General features: G+C 31.0%; 3 protein-coding genes across 3 annotated transcripts; 2 read left to right on the top strand and 1 right to left on the bottom strand.

Annotated features, from left to right (window-relative positions):
- Positions 1-927: 927 nt before the first annotated feature.
- LOC137818323 (ACT domain-containing protein ACR11-like) lies at positions 928-5,489 on the top strand. Its single transcript, XM_068621669.1, has 10 exons — positions 928-1,412; positions 1,812-1,869; positions 2,043-2,168; positions 2,389-2,483; positions 3,534-3,618; positions 3,714-3,773; positions 4,490-4,545; positions 4,728-4,833; positions 4,983-5,051; positions 5,221-5,489. The coding sequence occupies exons 1-10, from the start codon at positions 1,276-1,278 to the stop codon at positions 5,281-5,283; spliced, it is 855 nt and encodes a 284-aa protein (XP_068477770.1). The 5' UTR covers positions 928-1,275; the 3' UTR covers positions 5,284-5,489.
- A 2,133-nt stretch (positions 5,490-7,622) lies between these two features.
- On the bottom strand, positions 7,623-10,226 carry LOC137818322 (probable N-acetyltransferase HLS1). The gene is made up of 3 exons (XM_068621668.1): positions 9,756-10,226; positions 9,382-9,512; positions 7,623-8,601 (listed from the first exon to the last, which is right to left on the bottom strand). The coding sequence occupies exons 1-3, from the start codon at positions 9,978-9,980 to the stop codon at positions 7,752-7,754; spliced, it is 1,206 nt and encodes a 401-aa protein (XP_068477769.1). The 5' UTR covers positions 9,981-10,226; the 3' UTR covers positions 7,623-7,751.
- Positions 10,227-18,054: 7,828 nt separating this feature from the next.
- On the top strand, positions 18,055-20,183 carry LOC137819293 (phosphatidyl-N-methylethanolamine N-methyltransferase). Its single transcript, XM_068623096.1, has 2 exons — positions 18,055-18,421; positions 19,766-20,183. The coding sequence occupies exons 1-2, from the start codon at positions 18,177-18,179 to the stop codon at positions 20,013-20,015; spliced, it is 495 nt and encodes a 164-aa protein (XP_068479197.1). The 5' UTR covers positions 18,055-18,176; the 3' UTR covers positions 20,016-20,183.
- Positions 20,184-20,202: the final 19 nt, after the last annotated feature.

The raw sequence follows: 20,202 nt of genomic DNA, 5'->3' as shown, positions 1-20,202 counted from the left end.
ATTTTAATAAAAAAAAATATTAGTTTAAATCAGAAAAGTAACGTAGCAAATCTTCACTCGTGGTCCACAAAATATTACAAATATTTTTAATTTTTGTATTTAATAGAGAAAAAGATCTTTAAACCAGAAAAGTAATTAATCAATCTCTCCACTCTCTCCATTTTCTCCACTCTCCAGTTAAATAATAACAAATAAAATAAATTTTAAAATTATTTTATTAATTTTTGAAATTATAAAATGTCCAAATAACCAAAATAAATTAATACAATAAATTATTAAGTAAGGATAAAATGGAAAAAAATTAAGAGCAGTTAAGAGGAAAATAAAAAATGACACAATGACCATAATACAATAATAAAATTAAATATTAATATAAGAATAAAATAGAAAAAAAAATTAAGAGCAGTTAAGAGGGGAATCCCCTTTATATATAGGTATAGATGCTTATTACGAACTAGCTTGTCTCACCCCACACTTGATAGATTATGTGAATTTAATTTAAGTTAGCATATTAAAATAGTGAATCCACTCTAAATATTTTTAGAGTTCCGTTGGATGAGTCATGCATTATGACTCTTACTTGTTAGCTAAATTGGATGAGTCATGAAAGTTGGTAGCTAAATTGGATGAGTCATGAAAGTTGGTAGTTGGGAAGGGATAAGGATGTAATAAATACAAAATCAAGTTAATTTCTTTAAATAATGTTATAAGAAAAAAAAATGTTTTATATTAATTAGGCAATCCAAACACATAAAGATTTTTCCAAAAACATAATCAATAAAGATAAAGCATTTGTGATGAGAGTGGTGGTCTATTACCAACCAACACTAAATTGACAAAGAAATTTTGAGAGATTGTAGAGTGGTGTATTTAATTATGCAATTCTCAAAGTATAATTTTTCTTGTTTCAAGAGAAAATCAAACAATGTAAGAAGAGATACTTTAATCTTGAAAAATGTTTCAAAATGAAAGTTTAATTTGTTTGAGTGAAATCCTTAATCACGAGACGTTGTTAATAAGGTTGGTTGTCGTGACTCCAAATGGACAACATCATATCCACACGAAAACAAAAGATGCCCAAACAGATTATGAATCGACGTTTCAGATTTTGTTAGAGAGTAACGTGCGATGCCAAGCATCAATCTTTTCTCAACCCAATTTCAGTTCTTCTCTCTGATGCCTTCTTCAACACTTTGATTTCTTCATCTCAGCTCCTTTCTTCAACATTTCAAGGTTATTGCTCTAAAGAAAGCTTTTTTCTAACAAAAACACAAAATGGTCGTGGTTATGAGTGTTGGTCTCCACTTCAGTAGCTGGAGAGCTTGGGAGAAACCCATTTGCAGCGCCCCTTTCTCGAGGGTCTTGCCTGGGTTTGCTGCTACTAAACCATTTCGCATCCCTAGCACAAGAGGGTATGCTTCATTTGATTCATCACTGTTCAAGTTTTTATTTATGATTATTAATGTTCTTGTTATGTTTCTGATTTTGTGTTGCTGTTATAATGCTTCTGTATTCTATTTTCTTAATTTGATCGAGTGGAACTTGCTCTGTATATGGTTCCTTTGCTTAGACATGTTTATTCAGGAAAGTAATTATTTACCTTTATTGTTGTTAGTTTGTGTAGAACACTTGGAGGACTATGTTGAGTGTTTCCTGACAAATATTCACTTCACAGTTTCTCAAAATACTTTTGCACCCTTGTCCTTTTTTTTCTGAAAGACTAGTAAAAGTTTAAAATTTGAAGTGAGTGGGATTGTACTCCGATGATGTGTGTACATTGTGTTTGTTAATTGTATGTGCACTTTTGTCAGATTGTCATATTCTGGAACTACAATTATCCCTCGAGCGGCACCTGTTACTGATGTGGAGGTATGTGTCTTGATCAGATAACGGATTAGCATAGCAATCTATGTAAACCCTTTCAAACAGCAATCACAGTTTCAGAGTTCTGAACAGCCAAAACTTTATTCTTCTGATGCTTGCTGATTGTGTTCACAGATCAGTAACAGATTTGCTTTCAATTTGTTTTATGTGAAGAACAGGATGGAAATCAAGGCGAGACTGACACCATTCCAACTCCCATAGTTATAATTGACCAAGACTCTGATCCTGATGCAACCATGGTGGAGATAACTTTTGGTGATCGGCTTGGGGCACTTCTTGACACAGTAAGTCATTCTCTTAGTAAATTAGATTGTTCACTTATCTAATGTTTTTCCTTTTTACTTTTGGATGTATGTTCTAATAATTTTAATACAGAAATTATGAGGGTAAGAAATGTCTAATTGTGTTATTCTATTACTGTTGTTTTATTTTGTCAAAACACATCTGATAGTGTTCAGTAATAGAAAGAGGATATCAAAAACGAACTCTCTACTTGGGTTGCAGATGAATGCATTAAAAAACTTAGGTCTCAATGTTGTTAAGGCAAATGTCTTTCTGGATTCATCTGGCAAGCACAACAAGTTTTCCATCACAAAAGCGTAAGTTTTACATGCATTATGCATTATGCATTATGTATGTGACCGTTATAATGCTTTTGTTGCTCCCAGTATTGGTCTTCGTGTGTTATTACTGATGTATGCTAAATGGTATCTAAGAATGATTATGTTGTTTAGCTGATGTGAGTCATTTCTTCTTGTCTGAACTGAGTTGGCTCCTCTATAAAGAGGTAGATGTGTTGGGAATTAACATACTAAATTCCCTCTTCTGTGAACGCAAAATACGAACTATGCTGAAGCATAAATTAAAAGTAGGGAAGAAGAATAACACTAATAATTTTAAAGTAAATACCTTCTCTATGTGAGCAAGGAAAAACTATGGGACCTAGCCCAGTAAAAGATCTCCAATATGAAAATAAGAATACAAGTAGTCTCTCTTTAAGAACCTAATCTCTCTTAGATGACCATCTTTCAATTCTCACCAAGTATGATGGAAACACAACTCTCTTTCTCTTGTGTATATTGAACATATAGGGTTATGAAAAGGTGTTACTCTTGATGAAAAGATGTAATTCTTCATGAAGAGATATGACTTTTCTTGAGAAATGTTCCATCAATCAAGGAGAAATTCCAACACGATGAAGAGTGGTCAAAATTAGATAATATTTTTCTAATAAAGTGTATATAGGCCTGGCCTACCAAAACAAACTTTACTAGGACAAACTCTGATATTATCCTGAAAAGTGAATTTAAGCCTAACTTAATCTACAAAACTAATTTCTAAAGTGAGGTTTATACTCATTTATATACTATAATCTGATTATATATATTAGAATCATATATTGCAAGATCAAAATAACAATCACTATTATTGTTGAAAATTTCTAGTGTCTGATTACAAGTTACACAAGTATATGTAGCGAAACACAACCTCAGAACTGGCTTGGCCCGTAAACTTTAGAAATTCACTCTAAAAAGCGAAACTTGCTGGAACTTGGGCTCAATTTCACTTTTTAAACAACAATTATCTTGAATCAAGTCTTGAACTAGTATCTTAATTCATTGGATATGCTGGTGGAAATTTCTTTGCAGTGATACTGGCAGAAAAGTGGAAGATCCAGAGTTGTTAGAGGCAATTCGTTTGACAATTATAAATAATCTTATTCAATATCATCCGGTAAACTTACCAACTACCCTATTTTTTGTTGGAGCTTAATTTTGTTAGAAGACAAAAGGAAGTTGCTAATTTGACTTTTGAAACTGGTGGCCCAGGAGTCAAGTTACCGGTTAGCATTGGGAGCAGCTTTTGGACTTTTGCCTCCAAAAGAGCAGGTGATGAATGCCTATACTTTTCAGTTTCAATTGTATAATATGAATACCTAAAAGAATTGTAAAATATGATTATATTTTTTCACTCAGTGTGAGGTGCAGAAGTTTTGTTTTGTGGTGTTAAAAGATATCCTAGCTGCCAGGAAATATTTTCTTTATATATGAAACCACAAAATCCCAAGAGCATTTGGTGGGAGAACTTCTAGACTTTAGTACCAAATAACTTACCCTGAAGAATGCGGGACTCCTAACAGTATCCGCAGCTTTGTGTTGTTTGGCATGCAATGAGTTAAGCATGTTGGTTTCTCCTTATAGCAATGTTAATGTATACCTTTCATAGTTTGTCCTCTAACATAACATAGAAAAGAGAATGTTTAAATCTAGATGGTTTGGGAATTTGGATAGAAAAATGAAGAGCAATTCTCCCCTATTTTACATGTGAGGTTCAAAGCAATACTTTTCAAGGTTAGGACAATTTTTTTCAAGGATAGGAGGTTTACAAAGAAGGATAACAAGAAGCTAGCGGTTGAAAGTGAGAAAAAAAAAAACTTGTTTAAAGAGTTGGAGGTGTGTTAACTTGTGTATGAGAAAGCTTTGATGATAACTCGTGTGCATCTCTGTAAAATTCATTAACATGAATAATGGACTCATGTTATAACTAATTGTCTGACTATATTGGTCTTCTACAATCTTGTTTATACTTTGTTAATATCTGTCAGGTTGATGTAGATATAGCAACCCACATAAATATTTCCGATGATGGCCCAGATCGAAGGTGATACATTCATTTGGTTCTTCCTTAACACCAATACTAGAAATCCTAATTGAACCAAAAAAATTGCCTGGTTGATGATATTACACTTTCAAAATATTTGAGGCTTTAGAAAAGCAAGTTCTGTGCTAGTTTTGCATTAGCAATACATGGATGTGGTTACTCACTGGTTTTCCATTCTGCAGTTTGCTGTATGTGGAGACTGCTGACCGGCCTGGATTATTGGTTGATCTTGTAAAGATTATTACTGACGTAAACATTGATGTTGAATCAGGAGAATTTGACACCGAGGTGTGTATGTTTACAACATTTTTCCAAAACCTGCAACTTTTTTTGACATGCTCATTCAAAATGAATGGATCACTTCAATAATTGGACCCCAAAAAACAATGGAATTGCCATTCTGATAAAAAATCTGTCATTGACTTCATTGAACCCAGGGGCTCTTGGCTAAGGCAAAGTTTCATGTCAGCTACAATGGTAAAGCAATCATCAAGCCTCTGCAGCAGGTAAGCTTAATCTTGTAATGATAAAAATCAAAATAAAATCATACATTGCCATGCAATTAGGTTCTAATGAAATTTGGTCATCACTACAAGAAAATCTCTAAATAGAAACCAATTTTATCAAACATGTTAGTTTTTAAACTGAATTAGATTCATGTTTATGATATGGCAGGTTCTTGCTAACAGCTTTAGATATTTCTTGAGGCGTCCAACAACTGAGGAATCTAGTTTTTGAGTGTGACTTCTTAGAACATGGTGCAGCACATTGTGTTCTCTCTCCCATGGGATTGTATAATGTTTGCACTGTTTTTGTCATATGAAAGACCTATGATGAATACAGCTACCTGATAGCCACACTGCATCAAATCATAAAGTTGAATTAACATGAATAGGATTATAAATCCACTCTTATATAATAATTTGAGTATTTATTCTTGAAAATACTTATAATATGTATCTCAAGTTTCTAATTACAAAAAAGAGGTTTCTAGTTTCTTTACTTTTCTTCAACCAATAGTGCCTATATATTACTTACTCACCTAACAAATCATACTCAAAATTTATTATTTGAATCCTGTTTTATCTTTTTTTAATAAATTATAAATAAATACCAAAAAATTAACATGTATTATATATCATATTCTAATTTAATATTTCAATCACTTAATAGTGATTGGATTTTATTAATATATATCTATAAGGGGCATGCAATATAAGTAATTTTGAAAAATAAAATTCATAAAATTATTATATTTTTAAAATAAATTTAATGAAATATGTATGTTAACCATCTGTTAAAATATTTTACTGATTTTCAATTTGACTTCCATGTATTTTATAATCTTCTAATACTGTTTTCTTACAACTCCTTCACTTACTATCTACTTCTCTTAAGAAATTAATTGAAAGTATTAATTTTTTTTTCTTGTTTCTATTTTTCATTATTTTTCCTTAAAATAGATCGGAAATAGATCAAAGAAAATAGAAATAGAAGATCAGAAATAGAAATGTATGGCATAATGAAAATGGAAGAAGAAAGAAATAAAAGGTATAAGCTCGAGTATTTTAATTTTTTGGTTAAATTGTTTTCATATTTCTCTTACAAAATAATTAACGATTATGGTTTATAATCTGCTGTTGACCTGTGTTTTAGATAAAGTAATCTATTTTTAATATTTTAGAGAAAACAATCTATTTTTACTTATAATTATTGATTTAATGTCAAAAAATCGATTTCTCATCAATAGCACTCACTATTTTGGGTTTAATAAATTATTTTTGTTCTTTTTCTACTTTTGTTAAACTAGCACTCATTTTCACCCTAGTTTTCAAATGTTTTAATCATCCTATTTTTCTATTTCCATCCACTTATTTCTAATATATTTATTCATTGTTACCAAATAAATTTTCTCTTTAACTGAAGTAACATATTGAGTCCATCCACACTCTTTAGTTTATAAGTTTTGTTAAATGTTTTGTGATTTACATTAATGTTTAGTGTATTTTCTTTATCTACCTTTAAAATCTGTGATAAATCTTAATGAAAAATATTATGAGCTTGTTTCGACGAAAATTTTTAAAGACTTCTAGACAAATATTAAACAAATTCAAACTTTATTCATAAACTAAATTAGGTTATCCATAAGTTAAAAACAAAATTTTGAAAAACTACATAAGAAAATGAGTATAAATTAATTAATGTATAAGCTCATTTTTTCCTAAAAGATGTTGTGGAGAAAGTTGTTTCAATATATTTCATGAGTATTTTGGTTTATATGGTTAGAGCGGATGCAAATTTCACATTATAAGTCGATTTTATTAGAGTCATCTTCAGTCTATTCTAATGAGTGTTTGTTGGACTTATCAGTCCACTCGTTATTGAGTTGTTATCTTATCAGATCACTTATAATATGTAGTATAATGTATGAGTTGATAACCTCGACATGAGGAGAGTGTGTTGGAGTGGGTGGTGCAAATTTTACTTTATAAACCGATTTTATAAGATTGAGTTAAGCTTAAAGTTCATTTCTTAATATATATTATAGCATGTAAGCATCTTCCCTAACCCTCCTCATAGCTCCTAATAGAAAACCTAACATATATACTTATGTCTTTTTAAGAAAACTATTTGCAGTGTGACAAAAACAAAAAACCGCTTATAACCTATGAGGCTCGGACGTATTGGACACAACACTCATAGGACATGTATCGGTAAAGTGTCTAATTCAAAAAATGTTTATTGGATTTCTAACAATTCTATAACAGTTTTAACATAATTTTAAAAAAAAATAATTTTAAAAAAAAATACATTAATTTTTTAGAAACTCGATCTTTGTGTCTTCATGTCCTACATTTTAGAGATGGTATGTGTTTCTGTGTGTATGTGTTACATAACTTATAACTTCTAAAAGCTCAACTTTATGCCATTCATTTTTGTTTTTAGCTGTTTTCAGTTAGTAAAACTATATTTGCTTGTGTGTGTAATATTAGATGCATTGCTGAAATCATTGTTCTTTCATCAGATTGGTCAATTATAGCAAATTCTTCAAATTTTTAAACAGATTAAGATGCAGATTGATGGGAGACATGTATATCATTCTCACTTGATGAAATAGTTACTTAATTTACAGCTTACAGTTGCAGAAGAAAAGGCATTAGCCACATTTTCATCTTGTTCCTCTATAAAAGTTAACCATAAGAGTGTCAAAAATCTCGAGGATCAACAAATATTACTGGTGAAGAGGATCTAGAAGTGAACCAATCAGAGGTTTGAGAAGAACCCTTGTGAAGATTCTTAATGCACCACATGTCCTCTGCCCATGAGAACTTGCTCCAATGTGGGACTGCGTCTCTGACTGGGTCCCTTTGGCCCAGTTCAGCCACAATGGCCCCACAACCACCACCATCTCTTGCCATGTTATGCACAAATGCACACAAGCACTTCATTAGTTGAGCACCACACTTTCCCTCCATGTGCAGTCCATACACAAAATAAACCCCAAATGGCCTAAAAACATCAGGAAATGAAGGAAGCCTTAGCCATGGCATCCATTCATCCAACAACCTCGTACCTACACAGCAGGCATGTGCCAATGGTGACACACCCTTCACTTGCAACTTGAACACATCCTTGGTGTTCCACACGCTTAATATTGCATAGCTTGGAGGAAGAATGCCCCTTTTTGGATCAAACTTGGACAAGTACTTCTTGGGGATGGCCATGAAAGTCCCCAAGTTAAGGTTGTTGGACAAGATTAAGTCTATGTCTTTTGGGTAAAATTCTGAATTGGCAAACAACTGGTTATACATGGACCCTGCTAGGCGTGGTGGAAGGCGAAGCACAGCAACATTGGAGCTGATTGGTTTGTAGTGAGCATGCACAGGTTGCACTAGTATGGTTAGAGTCCTGAACTTTGAGTACCCACATTTTTTTGTGAACAAATTCACTGAAGGCTCATTGGTACAATCAGTTGCCATATATGCATACTTAGCCCCTTTTTGCTTGCACCAGTCCTCTAAATGTTGAACTAGTTTTGTGCCAATGCCAAATCTCCTGCATATGCCAAGATAAGTCTTTTACTTGTTGTTGCCTCATCAAGTATCTAAACATGTATACCTACTGCTTTTTGGTCTCGGTATGTTTTTATCTAGAAATAGATATGCAATTAAAAGTGATGAAATGGAAATTAAAATGAAGTGCACTAGAGGTGGATCATGAGGAATATTTGAACTGAATGGAAAAGTAAGGTTTGTGTGGACCTTGGTGTCTAGATGAAGAACTTTGTACGAAATTCAGTGAGATGGTTGAATATAAGAATAAGACATCATATCCAATTGCAGTTTCTTATTAAAGTAGTCTTAGTGGATACATCATACATGTGTCAATGACAGGCTAGCTTAACCATACTTTTTTCACCTTTCCATGATACGAGGAACATTGCCTTCTCTTTTTCTTAGAATCTAATCCTCCACCGCTTCTTTTTTTTCTCATTTTTTGGTTTCCCTTATTTTATAAGGTCAGAATGAGATTAGAACCAAGAAAGCACACAACTAGTTGAAGAGAAAGGGATGGAATAGGAAAGAAAGAGGAGTTGCCAATGCCAAACAGAACAGAAGCAAAACCAGTTTCAGAACTGACTTTTGCTTTTACAAGTTGGAGGAAAACTGATTATGACTCGTCCTTTTGGTATTTATCTGATACACATGCACATTAAAATCCAAAAGGACTAATCAAAAGTACTCATTCTGAGTTCCTTTTGATGACTTTAATGTGCAGTGCAGAAAAAGATTGAAGCAAGCAAACCAATAACATATGAGCAGAGTGGAATAGAACCTGTGTCGAGGGGAGACTCTGAGCCCCAAAATATAGGCCAGTTTTACATAAACCGAATTCCCTCTTGTAACTGTTTTTACACACCCTCTTATCACCCCAACAACTTCTCCTTCTTCTCCATATTCTGCAACCTATTATTTTTACCAAATGCAACACTCGTTAGCCTTGCTCAAAACCAGCAACAGATCTATATAAAGAATAAAAATCCTACTTTGGTTTTGAAGAAATGCAAGCTGGTTATCATACAATTTCAAAGTGTGAAACTAGTATTATTCCAAACTCACATATTTTTTGTGTGTTCCAATTGAAGTTGAAGACAGTGCAAAACTGAAAAATAATGAGATTTTTAGTTAGATTTGTAGCTGGTTACTTACCAGCATGACATGCAATTGAAAGTGACGGATACGGCATATGGGGTCTCCCATGAGGTCAGTGACAAGAGATGGCTTTCCACTCTGCCCAACTTCACAAAGCCTCTCAAGTTTCTCTACTGCCACCTTGTGTCTATCTTCATCATACTCGTTTACCACAATCAATGGCTCCTCCACTGTCTCTGATGGTGATTTTGGATAAATTTCTGCTGCTATCTTTAGAGACATGGTAATATGGTATGGTATAGATGATTAGAACAATGAATAGTAAGCCAAAGAGAAAGAAGATGAATAATTATCCCTTGCTTCTTCTCACTTGTGCTAGCTTCAATCAGCTTTTGATGCTCATCTCCCTATCTGTATGTGCATATATATATCTTAGAAGCCCCAAGAATATGCATACGTGGCACCTCCCCAATGTTTAGTGGACCTTGTTCTTTTGGCAAAAATGCAAAGAAAAAGATGGAAAAAATCTAAACTTGTATTCTGTTATTTCTATTCCATAATATTACATCATGTTCATATCTTCTTTTGTTTGTAGTGCGTGATCCAATACATCATGTACATATCGAAATTAAATAAGCACTGGTGCGGCTGCACACTTTTTGTGATAGATAATAAACCACATTATTTTCGATAACTATGCCAGGGTTGAAATTTCAAATTCATTTAGCATTCCCATTGAATGTGCACAAGGAAGAGAAATAACAACGATAGGTGCACTAACCAGTCTTCGCATTCACAATGTGTTATGCCCATATGAGGATAATGATGTCCTAATAATGATAACAACAATGACAGCAATAGCAGTTTAAGGTAAAGTTTATCTGCAGTCAAAGTAGTGCCTTAACTATTGAATAATTGTCCCTTCTTCCTCATACAAGAGTAGTTATCACTTATCCCTATCCAAAGAAAAAAGCTCCACTTTCAAACTATGTGATTTAAGATCAGAAGTGTGATTTAACTGAGTACTAGTTACCATTTGTGTCATCTCTAGTTAGTTCTGTCTTGTTATTGCTCATTGCTCATTGCTTATTGGTGTTGAATGAAAAAAGAGATGGTGGGTCATTTAGTGTTCTTTAGAATCATGATGGCAAATTTTCTGCAAGATTCGCCCAGGTGTTTGAAGACTAGAAGCCTGAAGCATACATAAATAAAGGCCTTATCTTATTACTTTCCTTTCACCAATTATTGGGGGAGGTGGTATAGAAAGCATGCCTTTCACCACGTTTTTGGTGAACATGTGGGATGCTACTGTGCGGCTTAAAAGTGGGGTTTTGATCACCATCATCATATGCACAAATTGAGCTCTTTTTTCAATTCAAACCGTACCATTCCTTTGTTTGTTTATGTTCTAAAAGAATGGTGCCAAGTGTTGTGAGAGAACAACTCTTTCAATGGCTACGCGCCTCCCTAGAACCTTCATTCACCCCAAGCCCATATCTCATTAGCTGATGTGTCTTGTTTCTAAATTGGGATGAAGTTTCTTCATTCATAACTGCTACACTGTGGTCCAATTGTACTACAACTTACCTCTTAAGGAATGCATAATTTAATCTAAAATTTTAGACACTTTGAGTCCTATCACTGGAACCACTTGCTCCAAATGATACATGCAAATGGTACAAAAGCAAAAAACAACTCTCTCAACATCAAAACACAGAGAGGTCTTAATACAGAAGAAAGCTATGCATATACCAAGGTTCTGATTGGACTTGCATGATCAATGCACTATCACCAAAATCAGAAGCTGGTCAAGATAGAGCTGCAAATTCTGATTTGCCATATTAATAATATGTCCAAAGCATATACTTTGACATCAGGAATTTGTGTTCTCAATCATCAATGTTTTTGTAACTTTGGTAATTCATAATCAAGGGTGTGGTAAATATGTTTCATTGTTCTTCAGCTTTTATCACTTTTAGTTTTCCTGAATTTTCTCTTGAAACCATTATAGTCAAAGCTGAACATCAAAGTCTTAATCTGAAAAAACACCTAATTCTCAAAGCTACACGTATGTTCTTTTTAAGGCCATGGTTGCAGAACTTTGATGCCTAGAAAACATAGAAAAACTGATGTGACTGCATTAATGTTGCATATGACCTTCCTGCCATATCTTTGATACTAATTTTTCTTGAAAATATGTTTTCCAACAGTATCAATTCTGTCAAAAGAACAAGAGTCTCAATCGAATCAATTTTACTGTTATTCTTTTCATAAAATGATTTGAGTAAAGTGGTGAATGTGGTCGAATTTGCATGAACACATAAAGTTTACTTTTTATCAAATTGAAAGCAAACCATAAATACAAAAGGGGTTTGAGCATGAAAATAAAAACAAAGAATAAACAAGACAGAGACAACAAAGTGATTGTTAGAAAATTTCTAATTCAGGTATAATTTTAGCTTCAGGTTTAGAATCAATCATTATTTCAAGAATACACATTTTCTCTTCAAACAAATTGGTTATAATATACAAGATTCTAATATTTTTTTCTCTCAAGAAATTAAGAAATAAAATATATTTAAATAGATATTTAAAAACTTATCAATTACAAATTGTATTTTATTTATTATCTGTTTATTCTTAATAAATCTTCAGAAAGAGCTGGTTTTGCATTTTTAAAAAATAAAAATACAGACAAAGTATATCATTATACAATATCTACTTTCAAAAGTACAAAAGTATTCAATCCAGTCACCATTATAAAAAAATAATAATAAATCATGTTAATTATGAAATTTAATTAAAATTTAATTTTACTAATCATATGTAAAAGATGATATTGCAAATGGGATAGCATTAATTAATGCTCGTTTATTATATTTTAGATTACCATACAAAATTTGATTTGTCTGTGACTGGCCATAACAATGTGCAAATAAATTATATTCGATTCTGATTTCACTTGAAGAATTATATTGACTATATTCTCGTGTTCCTTCTTTGAGTAAATTAATGACTAAATCGAAATTGCAATAACTTTGACACTAACCAATCTTTTCTGAATATAAGATTCAACAAAAATTAACATTAGTAATGCCCAAGTGGGCGTGACTGCCAAGGAATTTATGCAAATTCTGTTCAAAAAAACTAACTTTACATTATTAAATTCCATGGTTTATGAGTTTATTAGTTTCTTAAACTTTATGGACTCACCCTCAAACTTTTTCAGTCCACAAACTTTTACTCTTCAATTTAGACTCAAAATTAATGTTTTAAAAGGATTAAATATATTTTTCCGTCTCTATGCTATAACACGAAATTGATTATTGTTTTTAGTTCACACTCTGTACCATCTGAGTGCTTATAGTATGAAAATAATTAGAATGAATCTTTTTATATGTGTAATTAATTCAATTTGAGGTTTCACTTCATCAACTCATTGGAAGTAGTTACAGTGAGCATCCGTCTGCAATCGAAACAGTAGAAAAATTAACAATCTTTTAAAAGAAATTAACAATTATTTCACATATAGAAAGACCCATTGGAATGAGTCTTTCTATATGTGAAATTAATTCAATTTGAAGTTCTACTTCATCAATTCATTGAAAATAGTTATAGTGAGCATCGGTCTGCAATCGAAACAACAACTAATTTTGAAAAAAAATTAACAATATTTTAAAAAAGACTAACAATTATTTCACATACAAAATGATTCATTCTAATTATTTTCATACTACAAGTATATGAATGGTATAAAGTTTGGACAAGGAATAAAAATCAACTCCGTGATATAGTAAATGAACAAAAATATATTTAACTCTATTTTTAAATACAATTTCTTTTCAAGGGTTGACATGCATCAAGAAATGATATTTCATAGTTTGCACCAAAACTTATTTATAGGGCATAACTTTATTTCTTAGAAAAGTACAATTTTGTGAGCATAAACAAGTAAAATTGTTGAAGAAAGAAAAAAGCAAGATGAAATCTAGAAGAGGCTAATAAGCATAGGTGTATGAGTGAATAAAATCTTCCATAAGAACACAAGAAAAGAGTCAGAAGAGGTGTGCAAGTTGAAAGAATGAGGCACTACATAAAGTAACATTCCAAATTAGTGATAAGCATGCATCTAGTTTCTTCTATGTTCACATTAATTAGTAAAACACATGAAATTATTTACATTGTGTTTAAACAATGGTGAGCTTCCTTTAAGTTGTGGCGTTTGGCATCACATGAACAAGGTGGTCCATCACCTAAAAAGTAGGAAAATTTTAAAATATAAAATAAATATGGTTTATCCCTAATCATTATACTAACCATACTTATAAAAATATTCCCCCATTAGTCCAAAAGCAAGTTTAGTATTTGAAAGTCTAAGAAATAGAAAAAAGATGTACTCTTAGGTAAATTTGTGTAGGGATGCATACCGACAGAACTAACCATATAAAAAAATGTTAACTAAAGCAAACAACACCTTAAGCTATGTAATATACTTATTCATATAAATAAATAAATATATGAGGAGACTTTATTATCACCTTAGCTTATGTGGTCTCAAATCATTGGCTTTCTCATCCAACTGCACATAAACAATTAAGAATGTCATGCTGTTTGGATATGAGTTAACTATTGACCAAAACATATACCTATATATAACTAACAATTTATAAAGAAATGGACTATATTATTATTCATTAAAATTTTCTTAATAATAGATTAACCCATTAAGGAAAATCAACTATTGTAATTAAATAAAAGATTAAATATATTTTTGGTCTTTGTATTATAACACTAAATTGATTTTCATCCTTAATATAAATTTTAGACCATTCGGATACTTAATATGAAAATGATTAGAATGGATCATTCTGTATGTGAAATTATTATTAGTATTTTTTTAAAAATTGTTTGTTTTTTTTTCAAATTTTATTATTGTTTTGATTGCAGACTGATTTTCACTGTAACTATTTTCAAGAATTGATGTAAGTGGAACCTCAAACTGGAGTGATTCCACATGCATAAAGACACGTATTCCAATTATTTTCATATTACAAGTACCTCGATTGTCTAAAGTTTAAATTAAGGATAAAAATCAATTTCGTATTATAATAAAAAGACGAAAAATATATTTAACCCTTAAATAAAATTATTGTAGATATTACATAAATCTTCTTTAAAACATCAGTCACATCTTTAGCTAAGATTGGTCAATTGCATGCATCAAGAATCTCTCCCTATTTATTAAAAAAGAAAAAGGGGAGATGAGGTTTAATCTATATATGTTGACCCAAATAATTGATCACTTGGGTAGAATAATGTGTATATGGAGTGAGAATATATTAATGAGAAGAGATGAATGAAAGTTTAGGTTAGGGTTATAAAAGAATGCATGTTATTTGTTTAGTGTTAGTTGAATTAAAGTGGCCCATCTTTATGGGGTGTTAATAATTAGAGTGTTAAGAAATCTTGATTAATGATAAACACAAATATGGTTGCCGAAAGGCATTGATGTGCCAACCTCACTCACTTCTTGAAAGCTATCTATTTGATTTGTTTTAGTGAGATTACTAAGATGCATCAAAGTTTGGGTTTCTCACTTTTATTGTTGCGCATGGCATCACATACATTGCAATACCAAAGGTGGTCCATACCCTACAAAATAATCTCCTACCTCACACCCATTTCATCATAATCATCAATATTCTGCTTTAATAACTAAATGCATAAATTAAATAATAATCGGGTTAGATACGTGTATGTGTATTATAACACGAAATTGGTTTTTGGGTTAGATAGTGTATGTGTATTATAACACGAAATTGGTTTTCGTTCCTGGTTTAAACTTAGTACAAAAATGATTGAATTGTGTCTTAAACTTAGTGCGGAAATGATTGAATTGTGTCTTAAACTTAATATGAAAATGATTGAATTGTATTCTTCTGTGTGTGAAATGATTGTTTTTTTTCTTTTTCAAATTGATATTTTTTTTAAATTCATTGTTGTTTTGATTAGAGATTGATCTCCAATTCAACTACTTTCAATAGATTGATAAAGTGGAACTTTGAGTTGAATCATTTTCACGTAAAAAAAAACTTATTCCAATCATTTCATACTACAAGTACTATGGACGAAAACCAATTTCGTGTTATGGTACATATTTAAGCCATAATAATTTATATTTTACTTAACATTTATTATATAGTTTAAACTACATTTTCACATAATTGTTATAGATAATTTGAAAACAAAATATTTCCACAAATAATTACAAGAAATATCATATTATTTACTCCATTATAAAAAATATTTCTAATTATTATTACTTTGGTACAATAGATGTATTTGTAATGTTCTTTAACTTTAACATATAAATGATAAAGAGACTATTAAACTAATTTATTTTTTCCACTTAAGTAATTTAAAGCCATTCTATTTCTTTGGTGTGTGCACAATGATGTTACCATTAATTACACAGCAATAAATTTATTTTTAATAAACGATTAAATGTCCGATTCAATCTCACCATTAATTTTTCCTTTTAAATTAGTCTTCAAAATAATGAATTGATAAATTAATCATTAAAATATGTTAATTATTTTGGCCCTTTAAACTGTAGTAAAAAATTAAATTAATTCCCAAAATAAATAAAATAACACCTAAATAATATTAGTCAATTTTTTCCTACTTTAAAAAGTTTACACATTTTATTCATTAAATATTATAAATTCTTAAAATTAATAAACATATTTGGAGAAGGGCTTGAAGCCCAGGAAAATGTTGGATACACAAATTTTCTTCTAACCTTCATTTTCATAACTTTTTTACAGTGGACTGTTTCTTCCTGTACCTCCATACCTTCTTCTCTCACCTCCATAAATTTTTAAATTTCCAAAAATGTCCTTCTATAAAATTCCGGATTATATAATCTGGAAGTCATTTTTCAAATTTATAATTAGCTTCCAGATTATGTAATCCGGAAGCCTTTCTTCAGATGCATGATTACTTTCCGAATTATATAATCTGAAAGTCTTATTTAGCTTATGAATTATGTAATCCGGAAGTCTTTTTTCAAATGTATTCCGGATTATCCAGAAACTAGTTTATGGAGGTGACACAAAAAGAATAAAAATGTATTTTCATGTTGTGTATGGAGGTGAGAGAAGAAGATATGGAGGTGCAAAAAGAAACAGTCTTTACAGTGTTGGGTTTTGTATTTGTAATCTCATTGGACTTAGGATCTCTTCTATGTCTGTATCTTTTTGCACCTTCATAGCTTCTTCCCACATTCCATAACATGTAAAAGAATATTTTTAAATTCAAAAATATCTTTTAAATTTTGTAATCCATTTTTTTTAAAAAAAATACTTTTGAATTATAGAATCTGAAATACATTTTTAAATTCAAAATATGTTTTTAAATCCGAAAATATCTTTCACATTCTATAATTCCTAATATAAAAATCTAATATAAAGTTTACTTTTTTCAATTAGATCATTATGTTTGTATTTATTTTTTAATTGAGCTTTATTAACGTTACAAAAAATTACATATTACACAACAAAACCAAAATTTATAAAGGAAAAGAATTTTAAACGCAAATATAATTCTCATAATCAAACAGATAGAATTACATCACTTTGAAAAAAATATTGTGCAAGAAGCTAACCTAAGAAATCAAATAGAGTGATAAATGTAAATAACGAAAATTTAATTTAATTTTTTTACACATGATATTAAAATATATAGATTTTATCAATATTCTAAAACAGCCACTTAACTCTTTTTACCAATTAACATTTTATTATCTATACAGGTTCATTTGTTTTTCTCTTCTCATTTTTTTTTTAAATTCACCTATATTATATAATTATAAATTATATAAATTTCACAACAAAAATATACTATGTGAATAACTATATTTGTTTCAATTTTTTTAATAAAAAATGTTCTTATTACTAGTTCAAAATATTTTTTTAAAATTAATATATATATATATATTTTAATTGTATTAAAATTATAAAAAAATTATTAAATATATTTTAAATTAAACATTTAATAATACAAATACATCATTAAAAAATTAGTATTTTATATAAAAATGTTAATAAATATATTTTAAATTAAACATTTAATAATACAAATACATCATTAAAAAATTAGTATTTTATATAAAAATGTTAATAAATATATTTTAAATTAAACATTTCACCGATTGATATCGTGTATATAATATCGCATATAGCTGAGAAACGAGATACATTATTTAAGCGACGTAGACATTATTTAAGAGGGTCCAGACAAATCCTGGCGCACAACTAAGTCCATATTTAGAAATTGTAATTTTCACAATAATTATTTTGGACCCAACAAAAAAAACATGGACAGTGTTTGTGTCCGGGGTTGGTGAGAAGCGAGAAAAAGACAGCATATGATATGTGAAGAAGGTGTGTGTTACCGAAAAAGAGGATCTGCAGAGTTATGGGAATAGCAGCGGCTGTTGGAATGTTGTCACCGTTTCCCTTCTATTACTGTCTCTGGAATTGGCCCCAATCATGGGTGGAGCTCTGTGGTAGAGGCCGAGACCCTTCTACTGTTATGGCTCACGTTGCTCATTTCTTGAAGCTCCTTCAGTTCATCTCCCTCTTCTCTGTCTCCACATTTCACTGGCCTCCTCCATTTTACTTTTGGCCCCTTTTGGCTTTTGGCCAATTCCTAAACTTCAGGTTCTCTTTTCCTCTCTAAAATCTCATTTCTGCCTTGTTTTCTCTTCTGGGTATGTTGCAACTTTCTGGATCTTATACTGCGGTTTACCAAGTTGCTTCCTTTATTTTCATGTACTTTACTATTGGATGCTGAAATGGAACATCTTTTTAACTGGGTTGTTCATTTAATATTATGAGGAAAGTTTGACGATCTCTGTTGGCTTTTTGAAAAAGGAGTTTGTTTAGGCCACCTTTGGATTAAAGTTGGAAAAGTACTTCTGGGAATTTCAGGACACAAAAGAAAGAAAGAAAATTTTGTACTTCTGAGAGTTAAAGTACTTTTGAACCCCTCTAACTGCAATTAAACATACGGTGATGAATTTCATACTTGTAAAGTTTTGGCAGTGTTTAGTTTAGTATATTTGGTGGTGACATAAAGGCATTATTCTGGGAATCTTGTCGAACTGATTAAGTTATGGACAATGTGTGGTTAGTGTAACTTAATTCTAGCCTTGTTATTCAGTGATTTTGTTGGCTGGTTAGTTAGACTTTAACTGTGTGAGACATTATTTATACTAGTGCCGCGTCTACTAAAACTGAAATATGCAAATCAGATCTTACTGGTGTTGTAGTAAGCTGCAGTCATTATGAATGCTTGTGAAGCAAATCACTCAGTTTGATTTGAAAATTGGTCTAATGGATTAAGTTTCTATGTAAGAGGTGGGATGGAAATGTTTTGAAGAATACAGATATGTTTGAACAAGTTTCTTCATAAAAGAAAAATAAGAATAAAATTTGAAATTAGTTTATCTTTATGTTAAAATTAGTTTATGAAGAAACTCATTTTATTGTATTTTACTTTTTCAACAAGAAGTGCTTATGAAAAATATTGTATCTTGTTGTGGTATGAAGTTGTGATGTCTCTGTTGGGATGACTATAGCTTTAATGCAACCAGAATTAAACAGATTCTCTGTATAAGCATGTCATAATTGCAGAAGGCAAGTTTTCACTGCCAAGTCTCATCATGGACTAGAAAACACAAAACTCCTGTGTGTGATTAATAAAAATGGTATAATAATGGCCTTGTTTTACAAATTGTGAATCCAATAGATGAAATACTGGTTTACAAATTGATTTCCCAGGATGAAATACTAAAGGTAGAAATAGTTGGAGGAATGGCAGCTTTTTTGATGAAATACTTTAAGAATTTTCTAGCTTGTTTCCCATATCATTTTTATTTTGAAAAGCTTCTGATGTTACCAAATAATCTCATGAGCCTTCCTTAATTTTAATTAGGGTGCATTTACTTGACTTTGTTGCTTTGAAGTTTGTCTATGGCTAATGATAATATTGTCAAATAACAGGGTTTATCAGCTACTCGGCGAGGCCGGCACATACTACGGTGTACGTTTTGGAAAAAATATCCCCTGGGTTACTGAGTTCCCTTTTGGTTTCATCAAAGATCCTCAATATGTTGGCAGCATTATGAGTCTTCTTGCATGCCTCTGGTTTGCTCCTTTTCAATACATTCTCCTTTGGGTTTTAGCATATGTGTTTATCATGCATGTGGAATCAAAGGAAGATCAATCTACTCGTGCCAAACCACTCCTCTGATTGAATTTCAGTAGATTAGAAAGAACTTGAGGATTTGGTAGCACCTGAAACTCCAAATTCTTGTATGCTGCTGTTTCTTTCCACAGCTCTGGAATGAACATTTCTATTTGTATGTTCTGATTCCATCAAATTACTTCTAATGAACTGCACACTTCTTTCTGGTTCTCATTACATGTATTCAAACGAG

This window comes from Phaseolus vulgaris, chromosome 10 (genome assembly GCF_000499845.2).
Source record: "Phaseolus vulgaris cultivar G19833 chromosome 10, P. vulgaris v2.0, whole genome shotgun sequence".
Classification (NCBI taxonomy): Eukaryota; Viridiplantae; Streptophyta; class Magnoliopsida; order Fabales; family Fabaceae; genus Phaseolus; species Phaseolus vulgaris.
This window is presented reverse-complemented; position numbering and strand designations above follow the sequence as displayed.

Bases quoted from the DNA above. Each gene is read 5' to 3' on its own strand.
- LOC137818323 (XM_068621669.1), top strand. From the start codon at position 1,276: ATGGTCGTGGTTATGAGTGTTGGTCTCCACTTCAGTAGCTGGAGAGCT. The intron at 4,834-4,982 runs GTGTGTATGTTT...CATTGAACCCAG, and splicing joins CAGGAGAATTTGACACCGAG to GGGCTCTTGGCTAAGGCAAA. The intron at 5,052-5,220 runs GTAAGCTTAATC...ATGATATGGCAG, and splicing joins TCATCAAGCCTCTGCAGCAG to GTTCTTGCTAACAGCTTTAG.
- LOC137818322 (XM_068621668.1), bottom strand. From the start codon at position 9,980: ATGTCTCTAAAGATAGCAGCAGAAATTTATCCAAAATCACCATCAGAG. The intron at 9,513-9,755 runs GTAAGTAACCAG...TAAAAATAATAG, and splicing joins TTCAATTGCATGTCATGCTG to GTTGCAGAATATGGAGAAGA. The intron at 8,602-9,381 runs GTTCTATTCCAC...TGGCATATGCAG, and splicing joins AGAGTCTCCCCTCGACACAG to GAGATTTGGCATTGGCACAA.
- LOC137819293 (XM_068623096.1), top strand. From the start codon at position 18,177: ATGGGAATAGCAGCGGCTGTTGGAATGTTGTCACCGTTTCCCTTCTAT. The intron at 18,422-19,765 runs GTTCTCTTTTCC...GTCAAATAACAG, and splicing joins GGCCAATTCCTAAACTTCAG to GGTTTATCAGCTACTCGGCG.